General features: G+C 35.3%; 2 protein-coding genes across 3 annotated transcripts in view; one reads left to right on the forward strand and one right to left on the reverse strand.

Moving 5' to 3' along the window:
• The window catches only part of LOC132696188 (adenylate cyclase type 8), a 263,174-nt gene that overhangs the window by 24,599 nt on the left and 211,307 nt on the right, over window positions 1-27,268 (reverse strand). The window contains exons 12-18 of the mRNA XM_060660881.1: window positions 8,889-9,028; window positions 8,664-8,834; window positions 6,134-6,320; window positions 5,869-6,078; window positions 5,716-5,813; window positions 4,427-5,242; window positions 4,102-4,345 (exon numbers count right to left, since the gene is read on the reverse strand). Coding sequence (XP_060516864.1) covers window positions 4,102-4,345; window positions 4,427-5,242; window positions 5,716-5,813; window positions 5,869-6,078; window positions 6,134-6,320; window positions 8,664-8,834; window positions 8,889-9,028 — 1,866 coding nt within the window. The remainder of the gene's footprint in view (window positions 1-4,101; window positions 4,346-4,426; window positions 5,243-5,715; window positions 5,814-5,868; window positions 6,079-6,133; window positions 6,321-8,663; window positions 8,835-8,888; window positions 9,029-27,268) is intronic.
• LOC132696189 (uncharacterized) lies at window positions 16,021-25,424 on the forward strand. Of its 2 annotated transcripts, XM_060660883.1 has the most exons (3): window positions 16,029-16,148; window positions 21,766-21,865; window positions 23,551-25,424. In XM_060660883.1, the coding sequence occupies exon 3, from the start codon at window positions 23,562-23,564 to the stop codon at window positions 24,825-24,827; it is 1,266 nt and encodes a 421-aa protein (XP_060516866.1). In that variant the 5' UTR covers window positions 16,029-16,148; window positions 21,766-21,865; window positions 23,551-23,561; the 3' UTR covers window positions 24,828-25,424. The 2 variants fall into 2 exon arrangements, with proteins under 2 accessions (XP_060516865.1, XP_060516866.1); XM_060660882.1 differs by lacking the exon at window positions 21,766-21,865 and having other exon boundaries at window positions 16,021-16,148.

Here is a 27,268-nt window from a genome sequence, read left to right on the forward strand (position 1 = left end):
AATCGACGATCGTCAAACAGGCTTTAGAAAAGGCAAAGGAATTTCCGACAACCTGGCTGTTCGTTCCCGCCTCGAAAATCCTTTGTAGTTCGGCTGGTAATCAAGTGGTATCGGTGTTGGCCAAAATGGGATTATCGAGAGATGACCTTTCTAATCAAGAACTTGTTTTCTAATAGAAAGACCCAAGTTAAAGTTGCATCTTCATAGCTGGCAGAACGACGAACAAGGGAGTCCTCCAAGGTTCCCCTCTTTCACCTTTATTGTTTAATATATGTATAAACTCAAACATATTAATCCGGAGAAAGTAGCTCTTTTACAATTCGCCGATGACATTGCACTACTAAGTACCGCTGTGGATACCCAAGAAATAGCAAATAATTTGAAAAGAGTTTTACACAAAGTAAACAACTAGTCTTGAAATGTAGGACTAACGACTAATGCCAGACGGAATCAGAATGGCAATAATCTTCCACTTATTTACCTAAACACCCAAATGATTCTGTGAAAAAATAGCAATCCTAGGAGTAGTATTTGATTCAAAAATGTCATGGGAGCTACAAATTAGAAATATGCTACAGAAAGTATCAGAAGGATTGAACGCGATGCGGTTTATCAGCAAGAACTGGTGGGGATCATACTTCTCTGCAATCCTTATATTCTATAAGGCTTATATTAGATCACATTTGGACTACGGAGTCATGTTCTTGGGAGGATCCTTAAAGAAGTCTATTGCGCAGTTAAACAAAGTTCAGTTTGAAGTCTTGATAATGGGTTTGGGTTATATAAAATCTACACTTGCTGGGAGAATCATATTAAATAAACCTGGAGCATCGAAGATGGGTTTTAGCTGCAAAAGGCATTAGGTCAGTATTTACATGCTTCTCTTATCAGTAACAGAATCCATCAATATACTTGACCTAAGACTGAAGAAGAAAGGTGACAACCTCAGGGTCTTTCAACTGTTGTTTACAGATGCTTCTAAGAACAAAGAGGTGTGACACTTGCAATCCAAGTTCTCCCTGCAGACGTATCGGCTGAAGTTAACGCTATTGGACAGGCATTAAACCGGATCAAGTTCAGAAATATCGAGAAAGCGGTTATTTTCTCGGATTCCAAGGGTTGGCTTGAAGACATCTATAGAATAGGAATGAACGCTAAGTCAAACTACTCGTCTTTGAGCGTTAAGAATAAATTAATGACAATTATTGTATGAATCATTTACTAAATCAAACATTTTGTGATTTAGTCGTCAAGTAAGATGATGGTTTCACTCAGATCCTCTACGTAGAGGCATCCTTCTTGAATATAGTAAACTGCACACCACTTCTTGAGAAGTTGGCCGAAATGCCCCAGAAGCAGTGGATAAATAAGGTGTAAAAAAAACTATTGTAACGTGAAATGAGTTTCATTCAGAGCTAACTAAGGAAATGAAATATATGTTTATGAAACATTGGGGAACAAATGTATTGTAGTTTGAACTACAACCGTTTGTCACTAGGGTAGCAACAAACGAAAACCAGAACTGTTATCCGTCATCATGACCATTTTATATTTAATGTGTGTCAAAATGGGTAACACTGTAAGTAATATTTTACGTCGTTGCAGTTTATGCAGTTCCCGCGAAAATGTTGGCACCCCTTTTTTTTGTACCCTGTATATAGCATGGTGAAATTTGGCATGCACGTATATAATTGAAATATCTAATTTTTGTCATAAAAACAATATGTCAAAATGACAGCAGGGCGCCATTTTAAGATTTTTTATAATTGTAAGAGGGGTCATGTGATACCTCTTTTAAGAGGTCACTTTGTATTCGCATACCAATTATGAAAACATTTGATTGGTCAGTTCTTGCAAAACATAAAAACAATTAATGCTAGAAACCACTTTATTGACAGCCTTCACTATTGCTAAAATGCACAAGGCTAATTTCTAACATTTAATAAAATAAAATAATTTAAGCTAAAGACCTTTAAAAAAAGGTATCACATTACCAATTAAATAAAGTTTTTACGTCAAAAATTAGGATACAGAAAATAAAAGGGGCGTCCCATTATTTATGAGGGTACTGTATATGTAATTTAATATTATTGTAATATGTGTAGGAGATATGTTTGTTAGATAGGTTTTTCTATCTATTAATATAAAATTCATATAATTGTTTGGTGCATTGGTCAGTGTTTTATGAAACGAAGAAATCCATAGTTATTGATTAGTGCTAAAATTTCTTGTGGACATTCCGTTTCTAATTTTACTAAAAAATGGCGTATATTAAATTATACAATTTTACAGTTATTTCACTCAGAAAATGATATAGAATAAACGGCTAAGCTATGGAAAAAATGCAGTTAAAACTCAGGCATTGGATTCCATGAAAAATGCTTGCAGACGTCTATCTTGCAAATTTTTGCAGTAAATGGAAAATATACAGAGTGGCTCAACAGTAGATGTCGATACCAAGTTCCGTTTTTTAAATGGAACATCATTCTTTTCAATCCATTTTCGAATTCTCCCTGAAATTTCAAGTAAAATTTATGGAGCATACCCTATAAAAGTTTTTATTTTTATTGGATGTGGAGACAAAACGAGAACTCATGAATAAGTTTGTAGTTGGTCTAACACAAAATATCCGGATGGACCCATTACAACATTAGAATTTTATTAGTAGCTTCAAATAATGATGTTTGCAAACAAACAGCTTTGCGTGTATTAACAGAAGAAAAGTATCATCCCTACTAGATTGCGTTCCTACAGGAGCTGTACGGAAATAATCAAGACCGCAGACTACACTTTTGTTAAACTATGATGGAAATTAATTAAATTAATTTTTCATCACCACATCCTATTTGGTAATGAATCCACATTATATTTAAATGAGTAAATAAACAACATTATAGGTATTAAAGTATAAAAAATAGATGACAGCCGATGGATACGAGAAATACAACACAACATCCACAAAAAATAAATATTTGGGCGGCAGGGATTTTAAATAACATTATTGGACTGTATTTCTTCGATCGAAATCTTACTGGAGCCTGATATTTACAATTTCTTGAAAATGACTTAATTTTTATCTCACAGTTTCTCTTCAAAATCCAAATCAGCCAGATGTTACTCAACTGGTTTTTTCCGCTGTAGATATTTAAAATTAAAAACATATAAGGAAAAACCACAAAATTAGATGATTTAGAATTATATACGAAATAAGGCATAATGAAAACATCCTGAGTAATGTTTTGATTGTTTGGTTGTTTTTTTTTTAATCGATTAGCATATTATCAAGAAGTCAATGTCGGGCATTTCTAACACCTAATATAATATTGATTTGACTGTTAAATGAAATTGTATATGTATGTATATAGGTCAGTACCTGAAAATATGCAATATTTTTACATTGTATTTTAATCAGCCGTTTTGCAACTATTTAGCATTTGTATTGAATGAATCTTACATAAAAAAAAATCACAAAATTTTTTGTATATATCAAAATCATTTTGCAGAAATAAAATAAAAATAACATTGGTGTAACTTCTTCGCACGAAATGCAATATCCTCATTAAGAACCCAAAAAGGAAATAATTGTACTTTCTGAAACCCTTAATATTTGTTTCATGCAGTGATCAGAGTAAAGTCCATTATTTTTTGATTTGATGATTTGATGAAAAACTAATTTAAATTATTTTCGTATATTTTGAGTTGTTTTTTTAGTAATTCAATTATGACTAATTTGTTCATATTTTATATAGCATTAGAAGTATGCTTTAGACAACTTGTCTAAAATATGTTTTTAAATTTATAAATAAATTAATCTAAATAATAACTTTTTGATTGAACCTGTTACAGAAGAAATTTATCATATAATAACTCGTAATTGCTTTACTCATACGACTGCTAATAACATTAGGTTTTTTCTTAAGAATGAACCAAGTTTTCGCGTCTATAAACAAAATAACAACTGCGTGCAAGTTCAATTTCAATTACAAACCGAATTTCAAGTGCAAAGTGCTTTCATAGTTTTCTGGTACAGCAATTTTTAATAAAGAAATAAAGATGGTTTTGTAATTTAGGTACCCCATAAACAGTGATTTAATAGATTACCTCGCTGTTTCTATCGTTCGATAAAAAATGCTGAGCCACGTGATCAGGTAGGATATTTTTCAAGAGCTGCTTATTATTCTGCCTGGTTTCTTCCATGTCGGCCAGTTCCCTCTCAGCCTGCTGCTTCCACAAAAAATCCAGCCTCGACGTCACCTCCACCAGTCTCGCGTGGTAAGCTACCACCAAGAAAAACACCACCAGAAGGATCAACATTTGCACAGACAAGGGAATAGAAATTGTGCCCCTAAAAAACACGTACTTGAGTTAGATACCCTTCAAAAAATTTTTAATTGATCTTACAACATTGTGAGATCAAAATACTTACTCGGTCACTTCAGTAATGTAATCGAATAGCGGCTTGTAGGGTATCAGCATCAATATATTGTAAGTGGCCACCATAATGATCGCCAAGCACAATTTGATCAGATAGTAGAGCTTCAACGCTGTCGCAAGGGCTATCAAACATAGTACCCAACTGAACACTATGTATTCGGGATGCTGGCAGATACACTCTACGCTGTTATTGGTGATATTGACGTCATCATCGCCGGATAAAAATGACAACACCTCTCTCTTGACTCTAATATAGTTTATACCCCTCTTCACTTTCATCGATGTGTCGTTCTCTTTTGCATTTAGCTGTAAGATGGCTGACGCGTTATCCCCGTCCCTAAAAATGTCTTCGATGCTACCCAAAAGTCCCCTTAAACAGTGTTCCGAACAGTTGACGTTATTCAAAGTAACACTAGTGTTCACTTTCGCAGACAATGTGAGGTTCAATGTCACTTGGTGTTCGGGATTTTTCGAGAGACGCAGCTCTGATATGTAGAAAGGGCTGTTTTTCATTAGCGTCGAATAAGCTTGGATGTCGCTTTCGTTTGAAGCTTGAATCACGCCGGCCATAGTGGACGAGTTTCTGGAATCTGGGCGGGAATAGATCAAACGAATCGAGCTAGTCAACGACATGACGACGATCACCATGCAAATGAACACTGTTCTCGTGGTCCTGTTGTGGACCAGAATCGACGATATCCTTTGGAGCGACTGGGGCAGCTGCTGAAACTCCTCCGCCATCACCAAAACTGTGGTGCATGTCAGTACTATGGTGACGATTATCAGTAGCCAAGTGATTACCGCGCTCCTGCAATGTGTAAGAGAATCAGATTCATGCACGAAATGACCTACTTTTGGATGGCAGTCTAAATTATTACCGGAGAAACAAGGTATTACTATAACGAAATGTTTAAAACGATGTTAAAACAAAAAAAATAGATGTTAGTGTGATAAGTTCGTACAGGTATTCAAGACTATGGAAAAAGTGTGGATTAAAACTAGTATTGGTAGTGCTGGAGTGCCGATAGCAGCCGAAGGGTATAATACGAGTACCAACTGGTTTTATGACCTTTTGGGAGAAATCTAACACTATCCAGATCACTCCACGCCCGATTTGAAGGTATGGAAAGCGAGAGAAGAGGAATAGAAAAATTGCTTTAGTGGTTGCCATTGATATCCTGTGTTTGCTTGGGAATTGTAGTTGTAAGAATGATCCTGTGCGCCATGTGGAGGATTTGCCATTTTGAATTGTCAAAAATCCAATTAGTGCAAGATACTTACGTAACGGTGATGACAAACTGCGAGACCACTATGAACAGCCATATGACGAAGCAGCAAATCATATTCGATTTGAACATGTCCTCCCTTAATTGACTAAACTGAAAACGGAGACGACTTGAACGTTCACATTTGATTCCCTCGCAGTCTTCTCACCTGGGTCTCCATTTTCTTATCTATAAACCTCAGCGTCCACGTGTTCACATTGGCGTTCCTTATTCTTTTATTGCTCTCGACTTCGATACTGTGATCGATGATGTCGTCCACTTGTTCCGCTACAAATTGCTTCGGATCGTTCAGCTCATATTTTTGTTTTCCTTTCGGTTCCAAAGTTTCGTTTATATCGGCGGACAGGGACCTGTGCAACTGAAAACAAACCTAATTCATGTCAGCTGAAATGTCTCTCGAAGAGGAAGACTACGTTTTCGAAGGGTATTTCCGGTGTCCAATCGGTGGTGTTCTCTTCGTCGATCGCACTGTGTTGGATACCGCTGTCGCTACGTTCCCTCGATGGTGGTTGGGACGATATGCTGGGCGCTTTAGGACTCTTGGGTGTGCTGACGTTGCTGTTGATGTCGTCTTCCGGCCACAGCTTGTTCGATAAAATGCTATGAGAACAGATGTGAGAAGGTGATATTAGCTAAGCCAATCACTTTAAGTGCTTTTCAAATTAATTTTCCAAAGAAACTGCCACAGGCTAATGCAATACTACAAATCTTCTGGATTCCTGCTTGCTGACGTTTCGTCAATCATCCTTTTCGCTTCTTCAGAGCTTAACTAAAACTACCTCGCATTGTACTCTATACCCGCTTCTATATCGTTTGAGGGGGCGGTTCATTGTCATGAACATGAATATTGTCTCGGATGACTGATTCTCATATTGGTGAAAGGTAAAGACCTGAGCCGCGGTTACGATTGTTTGGTTGGTTAGGTTTTTGAAAAGTTTTTAGGAAATATGTATAAAGTTAAAACTAGATTTACCACTTCTCCAAAAATCTGTCAACATTTTTAATCCGCCAAAGAGCAAATTTCGTTTAAGATACCAGGAGTTTGTAACACTCCATGTATATGCGGCAAGGAATATATTGGAGAGACAGGACGAAAAATATCAACTAGACTCAAAGAAGATGAAGGAGCCTGAAAACCACTATAAATAAACACAGTCATGAAACCGGACATCAAATCTAATTCTATAAAAATAAAATTCTTTCAATTCCTCTATCAGAGAAAATTCCGAAAATCTATTGAAATCTATAAGCAACCAATCGGAACTGTGACTCAGGTCTTAGCTTTCACCAATATGGGAATCACAAATCACTCTATATATCAGAAACCAATCTCCGAAACTTACCATTTTGGAGATAGCGATAGTGAGACACACTATTTAAGACAAACTGTATATGATTCTGAAAGTTTTACAATAACAAAGCAGTAAAATTAGCCAGTTAATGTGGTAATCAAGCATTTTTCTTAATATGTATCTTATTGGATCACTGATTCCCATATTCGAGACAATGTTCATGCCCCTCTTTTAGCTACGCTCCTCTCACCGGATACATAAGCAGGTATAAAGTACAACGCGGGCCAGTTTGAGTTAAGCTCGTCAGAATCTAAGAGATTTGTAAATTGTCTTTAGAGAGAATTACCTTGCATTTGTTTTTTATTTCAGACCTATGGTACTTAGGAGGAAATATGGGAAAATTTGGGAATATGTGTGGATGCTTCTAAAAATGCATGGGATACTTTTCGTTGCTTCGAATTCAATAAACAAGTTAATTAAAATGTTGATGTTATTTCTAACAGCAGAAGTGGGATAGTACCACCGCGGTATCTTTGTGTGTCTCCTGGTTCAGTTATGAGTTGCTGTTGAAGCGTTACTGCAAAGCATGGGAGGAATTTAGAGCAGCACGTACTCTGCATACTCTATCAAGGACATTCTGTGAGTATTCGCTTTTAATTTGACTACGGGTCAAATTCTAGAAATAATCGCAGATATAAATTACAAAACAGCGGCATTTAATAGCATCATAGATCCGATTAGTAATTTACAAACTTCATTGAGTTATTATAAAAAGTGATAAATTTAGTGTTCTTTGTTCCCACTGTAAAAAACATGACCATTAAGCAATTGACTACTTTCAAAACCAGTGTGAGCAAGCTTTAACTTAACGTATAAAACTGTAATGAATGAGGTGGATAGAGCGTTATAAAGTGAAGGAAACATGATTCTCAAAACATATCAATTGGCCTTGTCAATACATTTATCGATTGCTGAGAGAACTCAGCTAAAAAGCTTGCATCTTTTAGGTAAATAGTACTAATACAAGGAGAAAAGAGGTCCAACTTTTACCTCAGAAAACATCCTTCTGATGTTAAGCTCCTAAATTAATAAACCACAATCTTTACCGCGTGTGAAGTATCAAGGTGTATTACTATTTTGTTTAAAAATTGATGAGTCTAGAAGCGCGCTTTGGGTGGTATTACGCCCATTGTGCCGTTTTTCCAACTTATAGAATATTAAAAATATCTTCGATCCAATTAGTATCAAATTCCGAAGTTCAAACAAGGCAATTCAGTCAATCAAGTCGTTAAAATTGATTATCAAAGGCAATATGCAAGGCAAGGCTCCAAAATTCATGTCCTAAAGACTGATGCAGATGGTTTGGTTGCATATCTGCTGACATTGTCAGAACTGCAGCATTCAAGATTACATTATTCATTTGGATCGTCAACCTCCAATATCCAAAGAAGTATTGTGACACGATCATAGAGGTTCAAATTTCATTTTTGTTTGTTTGTTTGTTTGTTGATATATTTATATTTCCCTTACAGCAGATATTTTGGTAGTTTTTTCCTAGAAACATTTGGTACGTTATGTATATACAATATCCATTTATCCTGATGTGTGTGCTTGATGGCACCGAGAATACCCAGAAAAAGGCATCACCTACCTAGGCCTCGAAGCATATTTCCTTCTCGACCTCATAGGTTCAATTTGCTTAATCAAGTAGGTGATGACATTGTGTTCTCTCAAGTATCCATCCCTTTCTTGACCGTTACCGGGTTCGACTTCGTAGGCTCCGTTGAGACACTGAAAAGTCGCTTCGGAAATGTGGACTTGCCTAAAAGCGTGGTAAATTTTAAAGGTTATTTAAAAGGTAATTGGAGATACGCACCCCGGTTTTCCCCCCGATTCCATATGGTTAGCTAAGCGGACGTCGTGGGACCAAATGTCGAACTGCCATTTCCTTAACCCCAACACTCCACACAACACCGAACCAGAGTGGATCCCGATTCTCATGTCCAAGTCGTCTACCTAAAGAGTTTAAAAATCTATCGATTACAAAAATCGATAATTTTCATACAACCAGTTGGACAGTTACCTTATATGCATTTAGATATTTCATTTGTTTTGATTGCCTAAATTAATATTGCTTGGTATTGTTTTCTTTTAGCATAACTCAGCAAACAAATATTATGACTGATGACAGTGTGTCCTATTTTTGATGATTTTTTAGAGTATCTCACTTATGAATGAAGTGGAACAATTTGACTATTTAATAACAAAGAAACCATATCGTTCCACTTAGTCTTTTTTTTTGGGATTATGTCCATTCACAATCGCGTCACTCATAGCACTGTTGATAGCCTAGCAAAAACACTTATTAGCGATTCCAAGTTTATTCAAATGGACATGGACATCTATTTACGAAAATATTAGAACACCAGCCCCCCACCCACTGCTTTCCTTGCAGGGATAGAACAAAGAACGTTAAACAAAAAGATTTTAATCGATTATTTCACAGGGAATGGGCTTCGAAAACTCCAAAATTCATGTTGTAGATTTTTTTACAGGCTCCATAAATATGAGAGAGTATCAGCGAAAATTAGTGAATTAGTCTGGTTGCTATTTCTTGCCTACCAATCTACCAGTATACCTAGGTATTTACGCGAAAAAGTTCCCGGTACAGGCAACATATTTTAAATATAAGATTTGCAAATAAATTACCTCTTCGTTGTTTTCGTTCGACAGTGTTTAGAATCTCTGTCAGTTATGATACTCAGTTAGTTTAACTATAAGATTTGCAAATAAATTACCTCTTCGTCGTTTTCGTTCGAGAATGTTTAGAATCTCTGTCAGTTATGATATTCAGTTACAGTTTGTTGGATAAAACAAAAGCCGTTCTACTCCTCACTCAAACTAAAGACATACTTTGGAATTTGCTTTTTGTTTTGTTGTTGTACAAACTTATTGTTTATAAGAAAGACTTTGCCTTTGGTTAATAAAGTCCTGTTACTATTATTATTATTATTACTTTTTGTTTTTCATGTCGGCTACGTAACTAGCAAGAACACGAGAAAGAATTGCCGTTGAGTTTGGTTAAGGATCCTTCTGATTCTGTTACAAGTTACAAACACCGCAGATTTTTGCATCTCCAAGTGGAATTTACCTGCCATATTTACTTATCGTCTGCCAAAGTTAAGTATTTATTCCTTTTCTCGCGGTCTTTTTTTTGTAGGACTCCGAACCCATAGTGGGCCATACGGAAGGCTTATTTGGCTCAACAGACCAAAGGACAACAACCTTTTGCATATTCATCACAAGGTGATTTTTTACATACCAGGATCTTCCTTATTTTGCCAAGCACTTCATCGACTCTAGACAATAGGTAAAACTAATCAACTGCACAGTATATTTTGGATAAAGCCTACGAAGTACACCAATTCATTTTAAATATTTCCTTCGCTTCCCTCTCTCTTTAATTTTGATGTTACACTCCGCCGAAGAGGAAAACTCAATGTCATTCCATGGTCAAGAAGAATGATATCAGGTTATTATTATTATTATTATTATAAAAAGAAAATCGATACAGTGTTTGCCATGACTTCGACGACACTGAGCGAAAAGCCAATCGTAATCACGACCTCAACAGATGTAAGAAGCTTCGTCAGTTGGTCAGATAAATTTCTACTTGCTGAGATCCTATTTATTTTATATAGCATTTCATCCTTCGGTCTTCTAACACTCCTACAATAAGGACAAACATCTGGATAAAGTCTACGAAGTTCACCAATAGTAACTATTTCGTTCGCTTCTCTCTCTCCACTTAATTTCCATACGACATAATAAGAATTTATTAAGTATTTATGACTCCGTCTTGGCAGGCAATCAGAAAACCCTTGATCACCGACTTCAGATTAGCAGGCCTCAGAAAACCGACATTGAATGCTGCATTGAAAGTGCATCATTTTGGTTGTATTTGTTTCCAATTTATGCAAATCTGCTCTGGAACTCCAAAGGAATAAAGTAGCACAGGAACAGCAAGCACATTTGTCACAGAACTCGAGGTGGTAGGTACGTAAAAAATGGGACTGCATGCACAGTTCCATTTTTCCAAGCTTGGCTTTCATTACTTCATCGAGTTTGTTGGACACTAAGGTATCTAGGTTACTTTGACTTCCAAATTTTTAAATATAGTACCATCGGGCATATATATATATATATATATATATATATATATATATATATATATATATGTATATGATGACACTATATTCCGGGATATCATCCGTTCGCTCGTTGAACTCCGACTGGAATCCTGCATCCGACTGGAATCCTGCAAATCTTGCATCCGACTGGAATCCTGCAGACGTTTCGCCAAAATCTCACTTGGCATCTTCAATGCTCGCGCTCCGAAAACAGTGTTCGAAGTGTTTTCGGAGCGCGAGCATTGAAGATGCCAAGTGAGATTTTGGCGAAACGTCTGCAGGATTCCAGTCGGATGCAAGATTTGCAGGATTCCAGTCGGATGCAGGATTCCAGTCGGAGTTCAACGAGCGAACGGATGATATCCCGGAATATAGTGTCATCACATTTTTCCATCCGTGAATCAATACGTGAGAATATATATATATATATATATATATATATATATATATATATATATATATATATATATATATATATATATATATATAATCTAGTCCCTTTCTACCCGTAGGGTGTAAGGGGGTAGGAAGCGATATTGGTGCTTAATTGGTTTTCAGGTTTCTGATAAAGCTCTCAGAGAGGTGGCTATTTGTAATAAGCGCGGAATTTCCCCAGCAGTCCATTTTTAAGAGCCAGTTGGCCAGTTGTTCATATGTTAGAGGGACTCTCCAGGCGCACCACATTTTCTATATTTGTCCTCGACATTGAGCCCTAGGCAATATTTGTTCTGATGACTCGATCTTGAATATCAACAAGAAATCCAATTTTTCAGGATAGAGTTGACCAGATGTAAGCCAGTCCTCCTCCATTCCATAGTGCTTGTTGTAAACGATATCTTAAGAACATTAAACGTGAGAATAACGTGCCAGTTTGTAATGTGATAAATTCTTGATTTAGAGAATCTCGATAAGCCAAGAGTGTGGAATAGAATCGAATGCATTTCGGTAGTCTATCCTGGCAATCGAGAGGTTTCTTCTTTTCGCCATGGCATGATTTGTAACCATCGAGTCCATGATTAGAGTCACTCCTTGCTTTCTCTGTCTATGGCTCTACAGATATTTTGTTCTATATAGAGAATATTGTTATTATCCACATGGCTTCTAATCTGGTGTTCCATGACTGCTTTACACCCTTGGCGAAAAAGTGAAATAGCGAAACACTTTTTCATTGTTTCTTTATAAGAAGTACTACTTTCAAAATATATGTCACATAAGTTTTATTCAATTACTTAATGACTAATTTACAGTTATATTGCAGTAAATATAAAAAATGAGTATATTGAAATTTGACAGTTTTGTGAACTGCAATGAGCCCGCAACTTATCACCAACTATATACAGTTAATAACAATATATTTTAATGGTGTCATGGTTGACAACAACGATAGCTGACATAAAAGCGCAATAAAGAGGTCGAAAGAAAATAAGTTGCTTAGTGAAAGAAATTCTACAACTACACCGTGAATAATCAATATCTGAGTACTTTTAAGAATAAAACAAAAAAAGATATAGGGTGGTGCAACTCACCCGCCTGTTAGGTGGTTTATGAATTTTCGTTGTCCATGCATGTAATGGGTCTATGCTAGTGCGGTAATGTGGGGAAGGACAGGAGATATAAGTTAAACTTAACCTAACTGCTTGTTTGCATAGCGTTTGAGTCTGTTTTTAATACGTTTATGGTAAGGCAATGAAAATCCCACTGGTTTGAATTCTAGTTGTTTAATGTTGCCTGAGAGAGAGGTGACAGTGGTCCACCACATTCGCCTCGGGTTATGTACGAAAAATTAAATGAGTTAGCGAAAAACTTTTAAAACAGTATTCTGTGGGCCCATGGAAGACATATTTTAATATTATTTTCAAATACACAGGATAACCCAGAAAGGACAATTTCAAAATTACATGTTTTCCTATGGATCAACTTATATTTTTAGATCTTTAGCTACTATGGACCAAATAAAGTTTCATAATGTAACTGTTACATTTTCTGCATACAATTTTGACCATTTCTGAGAAATTTTGAGAAATTAAAGAATACAGGCAGTAATTCAAAAATTATTTTCATCCTATAACATGTAACGAGGTGCTCATAATTTGATTTACTGCTTAGCTTGCCCTAAAGTTTGGACTCGCATTTTATTATTAGTATTTAATGACCTGCTTTAATGCAAAATTAGATCTTTTTTAAAACCATCTTAGGGTTCCCCATGTACTCCATTTATGGCTAATTTATTTACCTTAAAAATGGAACACGTAAAAATGTATTGTATTAAAAGCCTAAAAAGTATTTTTGGACCCATTTTATACAAGAAGAAAGAAAACCAATACTTTATAAAATCACTTAATTAATAGTATATTATGCAACAAGTGCGGTAAACGGCATTTGAGTCGCGAGTTCATTTGGTGCAAAACCACACGAATGCATTCACGTTACTGTCAAAATTGACAAACGTCAATAATCAAGCCATTCGGTAAAATCTCCGAAAACATCCGATTGCTCTGAAAAGAAGCTCCGATCCGTGAGACAAGACACTCACATGGTAAAGTGACGCTTCCCGTAAGCTAACTCGCTGTGTAATTAGGTATTTTACAGAAGGGAGTAGAAAAAAACTTATTATAATCAGAACCTATAATTATCTAACCTGCTGCCGATACCAGTACTAAAAGTATTGTTTAGTTAATAACCAAAACCAAAAAGAATCTTTCTTGAAATGAGTGTTGAACTTAGGATAACACATTTTGCAATTTGGAAACCCTCTTCTTGGTCGTAGTATAATACCATGAGGTGTCGTATTTTAAGCACTATTCGTTATATATCCCCAAAAAAAATAGTCGCCACTTGCTAGGTACGGAGAACTGTCTGGCCACTTCTGTGGATCTCCTTGTCATATTCATTTGGAGATGGATGGATATGACTCGGTTTTATCAAAGTATGCAGGATATCAAAAAATTATAGGCGTACCATTCGGGATCCAATTATTTCACCTCACAGATCATCGGTGCTGGTAATCAGAGGTTAAAAACATATTGTTGACGTCTCGCCAATTATCCTGTTGACTTTTTCAAAGCTTAACTGAAACTGGATCGCATTCTACTCTGTACCTGCTTAATACTGTTTGAGAGAGGCGAAATTAAAGGAGGAGGATTCCCATATTGGTGAAGGGTGAAATGACCTAAGTCGAGGTTAAGATTATTTGGATGCTTATAGATTTCTATGGATTCACGGGTTTTTCTATGATAGAGGAATTGGTTACATGCAAGAATTTTTCATCGAATAAGATTTGATGTCTATCCAGCATGTTCTTTTAGCATTCTTAATATTTGTCATGCTGTCTCTCCAATGAATTCTTTGCTGCATATGCATGGAATGCTGTAAACTCTTGCTATCTCAAATTTTTTTCTTTAACGGATCGATGATGTTGGGAGATTTTTGGAAAAGTAGTAAATTTAGTTTCAACGTTATAGTTCTTAAGAAATTTGGATACATGGTCAGTGATTTAAATGTAAGGCAGGACCACAGTGGCAAGTGATTGCATTTTCTTGGAAAGGTTGTTGTGAAGTGCATTCTGCAATGGAAAGTTTAATATGTCAAATGTGTAAATTATCAATGAGAAGAATAGATGTAAGGTGTTTTAATTCTGGGTTCAGTGACTCGGGCTAAGATGGGACCAAATAATAAAAGTATAGTCAACGTAGTGTTTATGTGTGTGTGGAGTGTTAGTTTAGTGTTTCAATAATTTTGATTTTAGATGGAAATACGTACATAAATGTATTCGCGATGACTGGTGATAATGGAGAATCCATAGCTGTTCTTGAGATTTCTTTAAAAATAGAGTTGAGTGTTATAGGAGTAAAATTTATATATTTTCAATTATTGTTTGGATGTTCTGTATGCTTATGCTTATGCTTCGTAGCCTAATGGAATATCTTTCGGAATATACCCTTGACGCTAATAAATAGGTTCCTTGATACTCACCGATTACCAAGACCATATCAATTTGTTCTTTCTGAGGGTAAATTTTCATTTTTACTAATTAAACTGTAATAATATTTCAAGTTAGTAATAATTAAAGTCATCTAGCTCAAAGCTTACTATTATTGAAAATAAATTAGAGTACAGCGTGTTCCATTTTTAAGATAAAGAAATTAACCATACATTAAATATAAAAACCCTAATATTGCTCCGTGAAAACTGGGCGCTAAATGCGTGTCCACACTACGGGGCAATTTTTTCAGCACCGTGTGTAATATTGAAGTTAAACTTTTAAGTGGTAGTCAAGTTTCAAGTAAGCTGTAAATTCAGTTACATGTTACAGAATTTAAACAATTTTTACGCTGTTATTTTTTGATTTCTCAAAGCTTCTCAGAAACTGTCAGGGTAAAGGAAAGTAACAGTAACTTACCTTCTGAACTATAGTAACTATATTAACTATGGTAAAAAGACTTATTAGGTGTTTAACTTTTTGCCGATATTTCAAAATTGAAATGTGCCCATTATGGGCTTACTTACTATTTGCTAAAAGCTTTTCACCAGCTTCTTTCATTTCTCCCCTCATTCGACACCACAGGTTTGTGTGGGCTTTTTGAACTTAATCAAGACTAATTGCAAAATATAACTCAAATATTAAAATCGCTGGCGCGATTGATAAAACCCATGTGTAACTTCGGCTTTACATGAGCTCCGGATATCGAACACACAGCCCAAAAGATTTTCCGTTAAGAGCGGTAAACAAATCGTAAAGCAGGCGTGCATAATAATTACGAAAAATAAATATTGACTCTGCTGATAACCTTTCGCGATAAAATTACTCGATTGAGATTTTCCGCAGCGTTCGGTTAGAAATTATAATAATGCTTACAAACTTAGTGATTTGTTAGTTTTGGTTAGTTTTGGTTAGTCGTTTAATATGTGACATCAGCTTCGCGGGGAAGAACGCCAACTCTACTAAGGTATTTTCTGCCTAATTTATAAAATTCGATAAAAGAGTGAGTTCCATCCAAAGATACAAAACTATACCATATACACTATTCCAAAGTACATATAAATACACAAGGAAAATAAATATAAATAAATAATGTAAAACGCCCTTGAAACAAATATAAACATAAACCTAACCTAAATTTATATATGTTACGCTCAATGGTTGAATGTGCACAATGTCCGAAAAAAATACGCAAAGCTAGTTTTGTAAAATTTTTCTTCGATAAATATAGAGGTAATTTAAAACAATATTTATTTCAACAAGAGCTATTTTTTTCTTTCTACAAGATATCTGTTAATACATTTTTTATTGTATTGGATCCGGATATATTGGAAGAAACCGTTGTAAGTGATATTTCTTTGTCCTTCTTGTTACCAACATCGCTGTTGTCTATGAAAATATTATTATCACTGAAACTCCTTTCTACAAAAACGTTTTTGCAACATTCCAGAATTTGTTACTAGTTTGTCATCATCATCATCAATTGATTGAATAACTCCAATCCAGACCTGGTACTCGTGCAAGGACATTATCGCCAACTGAAGCTGTTTAAAATTTTTATTTCATTGTGCGAGTATCAAATTGGCTTGTAATTCCAAACCTTTTTTAGCGTTTTCACGATTGGGAATTATATAGCTGAATTTTAAAATACCACAGGAACCATAAATTCTCTCTTTGCACTTTGAGCAGTTTTCCAAGGTGGTGATAGGTTTTTCACACACAGTGCATAACAAACGTTGACTTTAATTTCTCGTACTTTCAATGGGAAGTTTGCTCTTCTTGTTTTTCTCTGTCTTGAATAAAGCCTTACACTTCACTATTGTATTTTTCTCATCGATCATAGAAAGTTCCACTTCGGTATCCGCCATATTGTCCTCATTGACCAGAAGAACTTCACTCTACGACATATTGTCATAGAAAGTTGCACGTCATCTTCAACAGTTTCAGTTTCATCTATAGATGCTAGAGTATTGTGAAGTTCAATGGTTTCATTCATTCAGTTTTTCAAGATAATATGTTTGGTCATATAGATAAGAGCATCTCGCACATCTCTGTTACACCGTTCCACGGAACCTTGACTCTGCGAGTGACGAGGTTTTCCATGAACGATCTTCAAATGAGACCACTGACATTTTATATTATTTATGTTTTGGTGGGAAAATTCACGGCCATTATCAGAATAAAGAATTTATGGAGCTCCAAATAAACAAAAAATTTCTATTAGGTGTCTGGCAGTTTCATCAGCAGTCTTATTTATCATTGGGCTTAGTTAATAGATAGTTCAATATGAATTTATTTGTTAATAGTTTGCATATTCCTGGTTCAACTCTTCTTCCAATGCTAATACAAAATGCACGCGTTACAAAAAAATCCAGCTTCCAGATCTAGTCTCCCTGTACCGGTATCCGAATAAATTCCGGTGAAAAGAGATACATAGACAACCAATAGCATAACCTAACCAGAAGCGAACATTTACTAGCCTTTGAACTTATTAATTTTTTTCGTATTCACACCACTTACTGGCATTTATTTGGATACCGATTCCGGGAGACTACAGTATTGTTCAATTACAATTGTAAAATAAATAGTGCAGAGACATACCTTTATGTCGTTTATGACCGGTAGAAACGTGCCTGCTGAACTACACTAAACACTTCATCCGGAGAAACAAAATATAGTATGGCATCAGAATCTAGCAGATAGGGGTTTTGCTCAAATATGCCTCCTTAACTTCATTAAATATAGTGGGGTAACGATCTTTAGTCATAAGATTATGTTTTTGATTACCTGAAGCTTCCAATAACCGAACTAATGGAGAATCGAAATCAGCTTGCAATTTTATAGTTTTATTTTTGGTTTGGGAGGCTCTAAAATAAGCACAATTAGTGCTAGTCATTCAGAAAATGTACATAACTAGTTCTCTGCATTTCAAATTGCGCAAAACTAGTTTGGCTTACTGTCTAACACTCAATACCCGTATAAAATTAATTTTTCGTGTTAGTGAAATATTTCTTGCTCAAAACTAGATTTGGGTACTTTTTTTGGGGATTGTCCGAATTCGACTTTTAAGCGTAACATATACCTTTCAATCGTTAGGCGTTAAATGTTTGACTAGAGTTGATAGAATCATAGAAAACAGCTAGAACTTTGCAAAAATTGTAATCAAACATTAATGTCTTCTATAGTCCAAGTCACAATGAGATTATGTTTGTAGCTTGGTCAATTGTCCAGCTGTACCAGAGTCGGTTCTGGTCAAAAGATATCCATGTGTATGTTTGTCAAATAGGTAATAAAAGCTGAATAGTATTATTGTTGATGAAGTATTAATGACTGAAAAGGGCAAGTCTATCCAAATAATGACATGAGATTTTTCTTTGATTTTATGTTCCAATTCTTATCATTAACATGGAATTCAAGAAATTCAAACAAGGCAAGTGTTCCATGCTATTGCGAAAATTGTGATTTTTAATATCATTTGCTGTGAGTGGAGGTTCAAAGCTGAGTGATGTTAAAAAAAAACAAGAAAATGGCGAATCTAAAAATCCTACTCTGAGAGAAAATCGGGAGAGTTTCGCGATTATACACCTATGACAAAGGTTTGAAGAATTTACTCAGACAAATTATTCACAACGATATTTTTTTTAAACATTCGGCCAGCTTTAATTGCATTTGAATGATTTCTTTAAGTACCTTAGGTAGATTAATGAAAGATATAGGTTTGCTCTAAAAAATATTTTCTTTGACCACTTCTACTTGAAATCAAAGCTGCTGGAAGTTGCCTGCGCATACAAAAATGAGTATGATAATTATGAAGTTTAAAAAATAGCTGCTCCCTAAGAATAGAATAGATGAAACATTTTAACATGTTACTGAACTAATGTCAAGACAACGTGGATGAACTTTGGTGTCAGTTCTGAGCGCGACATTGACATTTCCAAAAATATGTTTGAAACCGGACCTGATTGCAATACCAGGCTAGTAACGGTGCCCTCCATATTCGGATTATTTCATCAAATGATGGAAACACCGTGACGTAGTTCCTAGTATTGAATGATTTATTTAACTTGTTCGAAAATATTTCATTCTTTCCGCTTGCCATAATAATTCATAAGCTGTCCGATAATCTTCGACAGAATTAGACCCTGAGCATACTATTTAGCTAAAGTCCAGAGTTAGTTTGCAGATTACCCAAAGTAGTAGTGACTTGGACCTGGACATTTCGAATATTGAATTCGAATATTGTATAGGGTGGGACACTACCTTATCTCAGAAACCATAATGGAGGGACCGAAAAGTTAAATACAAAGGTTAATTGAGGTATTAGAAACCTTCAATTTATTTTAATTTGGTATATACAGAGAGTTTCATTTTTCGTGGGAGAATATCAACTTTCTTATTGTAAATGGAACACCTGTTGCCATACAAGTTCAGTTAGTATAAGGTTGCTATGGCGACGTTTGAACAAAACAAGTGCTGTCGCAATCTTGCCGATGCACGTATGAAGATTCAAACATTATTTAAATGTATGTATGCATTATTTATATAGAATAAGATCAAGGATACGTGATAACGTTCTTGAATATTTTATTAACGAATAAAAAATTAATGGCTTACAAAGGATAATAATTATTGTAACAGTTGTTCAACATGTCCTCCACTTTGAGCAATAAAGGGTTTCTAAATACGTAATGCCATTTGTAACAGATTCAGTCTCATTTAAATATCCGAAGTTTAAATTCCTCGCCAGTTGAAGGTTTGTGTTTGCAAACTAAATCTTTAAGTGTACCCCATAGAAAAATATCTAGGGTGTTAAGTCGGGGCTCCTTGGAGGCCAGGCGTAACTACCATCCATTCCAATCCATTCTCTATAGTGTGCATTTAAATAGGTGCTAATTTCTTGAGTTCTGTGATAAGGAGCGCCATCCTGCTGCCAAATTAAATTTCGGCATTCCCTCTCAGGCACTTCATCTTCAACGAAGGGATGAATAATATTTAAAAGCTCTAAGTAACGTTGGGAATTTAAATTCTAATAAAAAAATACTGCATCTATTATTCTGAAATTCCAAATCATACCCTATACTTTGAAGAAGTTCTAGCTGATCTAGTAACTTGCATATGTTTTTTTTATTATTGTTGCTTCAGTAATCGGTATAATTCCGATTAACATTTTTAGCTGAGGTTGTAAATATGGACTTATCTGTCCAAATAATATTAGCAAATATATTTTCTGAAAAGCGTCTCTCCATAAGATTGCTGCATTGTCCTTTTGACATTTAGATCTAAAGACGCATTTCGGGTTGAACCTTCAGGAGTTTCTGCAAAGTGCCAGTTCAGTTAGTTAGACAAATGTTTAAAAGGAAATATTTCAAAAACAAAAATATTAGGCGTATATAAAATTGCCTTAATTTTTAAAACTAAATATGAAAAAATAATTGATTGAATATTGAAAAAAAATTTTTTTGGAATTTTTTTTAATTTCATTTTTAATATTATTTTTCGCGCACCCTGCGTTAATATGTATCGAAATTTCTTATGAAATCCGTTATCCCAGTCCTTTATCAACAACAAAACTTACTCAACTGAAACAATAAACACTTCCGAATAAAGAAATATGTCTAGAATTTTGTATAGAATTAAAAAATGAAGTAATATACTAGGTGTTCCTTTTAAAATAAGAAAGTCGATATTCTCTCTCCCACGTAACAATTACAAAAACCGTCGCAATTCTTTGATTTAATCCTTCGGTAATAAAACTGCTAGTCTCTTACTTAATTCCACACACTGCATTGAACGATTAATAACCATTACATCAGATGTAAACGATATTCTGGTTAATTTCGATTTAGAATTAATCGACTTACTGAAGTTTCTATTCCTGAAACTCTTCAACATAATTAGAAATATATTAAAATCCGAGGATCTGGAATCCTAATTGTAACAGTCAAATTTATAAACAAATATCAGGAATAGCTAGGGGCTTTCCATTATCCCCAGTCGTTGAAAATATTTTTATGAAAGCTTTTGAGAAGAATGGCGACACCTTCCATCTAAAACCAAAACTATGAAAACGTTATGTTGATGACATTTATGTTATTCTTCCTCTTGATCAAGAATCTCCCCGATATTGTTTTCCATTCCATTCTATTTCAACTCTATACACCTTAACACACGCCTAATCAATGAATTATTTCCTGTTCTTAGATTATTAATAGAAAATTAGATCTAACATTGGGTAGTAGAGTTTACAGAAAACCTACGCACACATACCGATAGCTTAATTTATTATCACATCACCATCGGGTCCAAAAATAAGCGGTTGCCAACTCTTTTGTTTAGGGTGCCTTTAAACTATCTCAAAACGAATCACTGAACCCCTAACACATGATCTTCTCTCAGAAAATTTCCAGATTAGAGATAGTAAGCATTCACACTCGTCATAACCTCCCAAAAAAATGTGTTCGAAAGCAAGTTCGCACTTGTCACTTCATTACAATCAAAACATCATCGACAACATAAGAAAAGTTTTTTAGAAATATTATGTGAAAAGCCTTTCTACATCTTCAATAACCCGTTTGAATTTACAGCATTCCATGCAGCATTCCGCCTACCTAAAGAACGTAATTGAGAGACAGGCCCAAAAATATCAACCCGTCTAAAAGAATATGAAGGCGCCTTAAGGGTACGGTAAATAAACCCTTGGGTGTAAAATCCGAGATCAGTCACTCATCTGAGACAATGTTCATGTCCCTCTTTTAGTTTTTTTGAAATAATGAGTTCTTAAAATAATACAAATCTTCTTCTTCTGAAAAATTAGACAGTGGCATTTATAAAATTTATTGAGAAAAATGAACGCCACTGACCGTAATTTAACTCTATCCCTGACATAGAACGATTAAAAGTACTACTTTTTTATATCTTGGATTCTTCTCATATCTTGCTTCGTTAACAAGATTAAAAATAAAAACGTGCGTGTCTATTTATCATAAAAATATTTTCGAAGGTTCCAATAATGTTAGCGAACAATTCAACTGAAAATAATTTAATATTTATCATACAAAAAATTTACAAAAACTGAAAGTGACCACGACCAGCTAGGAATCCAACGTTCTTCTCAGCCACCCAACTGTAAGTCGATTTGTTAGGTGGTCTACATTTTCCACAGAAGTAAAATAAACCAAAAACTTTAAGTGGTTTCATAGGAAGAAATCTAGAGCAGTTCAGTCCGCGGATCGTGCAGGCGATAAGTTATATCCACCAATGCGACGATTTCCGTATCTTAGTGTTAAAAATTGTGCATCAATTAGAAATCCAGAAAGAGTCCAATTATTCAGTCATCCACAATTCCAATCCAATTCAACGAGAACTGATGTTGATCTTGTTGGTCTTCCAATATTGTGGATTTGTTATAGCACTTCTTGAACTTACTGCATTTCTTGGAAAACTCGCATCATCAATAAACAGAATCAGCATCAGTAGTTGGCGGATTTCAACCATTTTCCGCAAAAATCATTTTAAGACAGATTGAACGCGTTGGACATGGTATGGATGTAACGAATAATTCTTGAGAACTTGCCAATTTTTTGAGTATAAGTACCTGGATCTTCTTCAATCATCTTCTTTCAGTTCTACCGTTCTGGCTGTTTTTGACCTCCGTGTTCCTCCACTTTTATCACAATATTATCGAAAATTTTGCTCAGGGGCAATACGATTAGGAAATCTTTCAGTGTACCACGGGCTAGCTTTTAATGCATTGCCCTCAGCAAGTCCACGAATAAAGTGTATATCCGTCGTCTTAATTTTTGTTGCGCAACTTCAATATTACACAGATCGGTACAAAATGATTGAAACAATCGAATAACATCTGAAATATTTGTTGCTGATGGCCACTGCCAATAGATTTGTAAATTTTTTGTTCATTATCAGAATGCTGAAAAACAATTTTATGATAAATGGACATGGAATAAAATAGTGTTTATATTTTATCTCGTAAACGAAGCATATGAGAAAAGTTCAAGAGACGGAAAAATGGAATTTTTATTAGCTTTATTTCAGGGATTCATCGAAATTCAATTGAAGTCAGTGACTTACATTTTTGACAATACATTTCATAAAGTTGCCACCCCCTCCACACGCCTATCGACAAATCAGTCCCTTATTATTAGCAATAAGGCTGACAAGTTTCCAGCAAAGAAGATAAGAAGATAGGAATCCAGAAGATCTATAAAAATTACTCTAATTGAATTTCAAAAAATACGTATTATTTATTATTATTATTGCTATTATTATTATTATTATTATTTATTATTATTATTATTTATTATTATTATTATTATTATTATTAAACTTATTATTATTATTATTCTGTTCAGTGTCGGCCACCATGGACGACATAGATATACCGGACGAAGACATTTCGCTTGCAGTAGCGCAAAAACTCGGAATTCCCAACGCTGTAGACCTCATCGACTGCACTCTGATGCCGTTCACCGAGAAAATCGGATTATTGGGTGATCACGCTTTCCTGGAGGCGACGGTTCTCGACGAGTCCACCGGGTCGAAAACTACAGCCCGCTTCTTCGTAAAATACTTCCCCAAGACCGAAAACCAAGCCAGATTCGCAGAGCAAATTGGTGCTTTTAAAAAAGAGGAGTTCGCTTACGAGATCTTCTCGAAGTTCGCCGATCATGGCGTATCCGTCATCACCAAATGCACCCCGACCTGTCACTTGGCCAAATCCAACCGTTACCTCTTTCTCGACGACCTGGAGGAGCAAGGTTTCACCCCTGTCTCCAAACACCAGTATTTAGATTACGACAGTGTCCTAGTAATCCTCCATTCTTTATCCCAGCTGCACGCCAGCAGCATCATATTCGAGGAACGAAAATCACAACAATTACGTACCGAGTACCGGCTAAATCGAGAGTATCCGGACGGCTTCGACGAGAGTTTCTTCGACGACGTGGTGAACAAGAGAGGCGTCGACGCTTCCATAAAATGCGTCTTGAGGGAAATCGACATGTTCGAGTTCCCCGAGGAATTGTTTCCGGCGGGAAACTTTTCACGAGCTGCCGCGAAAGTTTTACAGAAAATTTTTGACCTGGTGAAGCCGTCTCCGCGGCACAGAAACGTACTCTGTCACGGAGATTTGTGGTCGAACAATTTCCTCGTGAAGTTCAACCACGACCGGCCGGAAAAGTGCAAGTTCGTCGACTTCCAAAGCGCGAGATACGTCCCGCCCGCTCACGACGTTTTGTCCGTCATTTATCTAACGACTTCGAGGCGATTTCGCGATGCCAACATGTACCAGATGATCGGTATGTACTACAGCTACCTCGAAAAGCACGTGAAGGCTGGGGGTTTCGATTTGGCAAGCGTCGTACCGTTCGTCGAGTTCATGGAAAGTTGCGAGGAGCAGAAGGTGTTCGCTATCCTTCAAGCCGCCATTTATTTTCCGCTCATTCTGATGAGGAACGACTGTTTGGAGAAGTATTTCGCCGATCCGGATTTATACGAAGAGGTGTTTTTCAACGATAGATCTCAGCTGGTTGTGGATTACGTGGATCAGGACGAGATGTACCGCGAGAGATTGAAAGAATCCATACAAGATCTAAAGGAGTGTTGTGAAACTGTCGCTCACATTAGATAGAGCTTCAGAAAACGGTTAGTTTAGAAAGTAGTGGCTGAATCAAAAGTTTCCATCTACGATTTGGTTGCTCTTGTCTATAACGGCGTTTTACTATTATTTGGGGTTATGTTATATTTTTGAAAGCATTTTATTAAGTTTTTTAATTGGCAATGGGTGATATGTGCCTGATTTATGATAAATTCTATTCTAGTCAGTCTAAGGTGGATTTAATGTTTGAATGCAAAAACTGTTTCCCGTTTCCAGTGTTTTTGTATTATTTCAATTGTCACTCTGATACAGGCTAATCAAATAGTGTGACATTTATTCATATGGAACCCTCTATATTTTAGCACATTTTCAACTACCCCTTTAAAAGACGGATCCAATGATATAAATATCTATTTATCGGCCTCTACGTTGTTACGTTGCATATTAACTTTTAAAACACTTCTCTGCGAAACATTTTAGAAAATAATATTTTTTCTGAGACAATATTCAAAATTGAAATGTTATATCAATTACGCGATGTTTCGCATAATGTTACTTCTCTCAATTTCTTAAAATCAAACACCCTGTATATTTATACATCATTCATGTATCTATAATCATTTATTTAAAATAAACACCTCTAAAAGTTGTAGATTGTTTTATTTTCAAAAAACATCTGACAAAAACAAAATTAATTATTTTATAATAAATTAAATAAAATATCCACCATTTTGAATAAGGCAGGTGGTATATATTACCTATACATATGACAAAATAAATAAGAACTGAAAGTTCAGATTTTCACGAAATTAGATATATTCACATGACAATTGTTTCGACAACACCGTGTCTTTATCAAATGTAATATTTGCAAACTACCTGCTACTATATATACCGAAAAATGACAATAAAACCTTAATTAATGTTGTTGTGAGAATATATATATATATATATATATATATATATATATATATATATATATATATATATATATATATATATATATATATATATATATATATATATATATATATATATGATGACACTATATTCCGGGATATCATCCGTTCGCTCGTTGAACTCCGACTGGAATCCTGCATCCGACTGGAATCCTGCAAATCTTGCATCCGACTGGAATCCTGCAGACGTTTCGCCAAAATCTCACTTGGCATCTTCAATGCTCGCGCTCCGAAAACACTTCGAACACTCACCTAATTATTGATGAAGAAATTAGTGCTTATATAGTATATTATGCAACAAGTGCGTTAATATCTCAAAAAACATCCGATTGCTCCCAAACCCGTGCGGTAAAATGCCGGAAATGTCCGAAAGGGCTCGGATCCGTGGGATAAGAAACTCACTCAAAAGAGTAGTGGAATAAATTAATTAAAAACCAGCGAGGATATCAAAATTAGGAATGTCAGCTACTGGGTAATTTAGTGCAAATCGAGGTGATTCTACATGAAAGATAAATCACAAAATTTTAATATCACTTGATATTCAAACAAATCAGATTGATATTTAGTTATTTCTGGGGAATTAGTTAATAGCCACCCCTACAGCGAATTTTTTGCCGAAAAACTATTTCTTAGTAATAAATTCTTTAATTCGTATTTTCTGTTAGGATAGGAATGTTGACCACTCAAAAGCATTTGACAACATTTTTGTCACTTTATCTGAAAAGGTGATGATCGGGAGCAGAGTATATTCCCCCTTTACCGGTAACGTCCGGTGCACGCCAAGGATCAATTTCGGGACCACCTGTTTTCATATTATATTCCGCAGATATGCTGAAGAGTTTGTAGTTATCAAGCTTAGGCTGAAGATACGCGGCTATGATTAAATTTTAATCCACAGGAATATCATGGGGCGGAATAAAGTATAAAAGAGGAATTGAGATATATAAAAGCCATATCAAAACAGCACAACTTGTTTTTTATAAACACTGGCAAGTTTGCAGTTATCTATTTTAGTCCTAAAGTTGAGACAATTGAGAAAGTTATGCAACTAAGAAGGATTGATGATATTAATTTGCTCGAAAAAGAATGTGTGAAATCATTATATTTTCCAGCACAGGTGACGTCAGAAGTAAAAATGGCGTATTAAAATTTAAAGATGCTATATGCAAATAAAGTTCGAAAGAAATACTAACGGAAACTTTGGTCTTGTCGCATTTTAACCATGCCGATATTGTTCATGCATTTTTAGTTTTTATTCATAAAATTATTAAATTAAAATTGCGGAGACACACACACAATACCGTAATACTCGATTCAAAAACTGTGTTCCCAAACATTTAACGACGCTTTTCGAAAAGTGTTTTTCATTCCAAGTCGGCAAACTTCAAAAGAATATTCCTAAGAACTTTAAACGTCTAACTTAAGCAATTTTGAGCTTAAATATAATCAGTAACAACATACAAACAAAGTAACATACACTATGAGATCTAGAATTTGTATTGTATTCTTTCTCTT

This window comes from Cylas formicarius, unplaced genomic scaffold (assembly GCF_029955315.1).
Source record: "Cylas formicarius isolate icCylForm1 unplaced genomic scaffold, icCylForm1.1 PGA_scaffold_1__22_contigs__length_36826433, whole genome shotgun sequence".
Taxonomy (NCBI): Eukaryota; Metazoa; Arthropoda; class Insecta; order Coleoptera; family Brentidae; genus Cylas; species Cylas formicarius.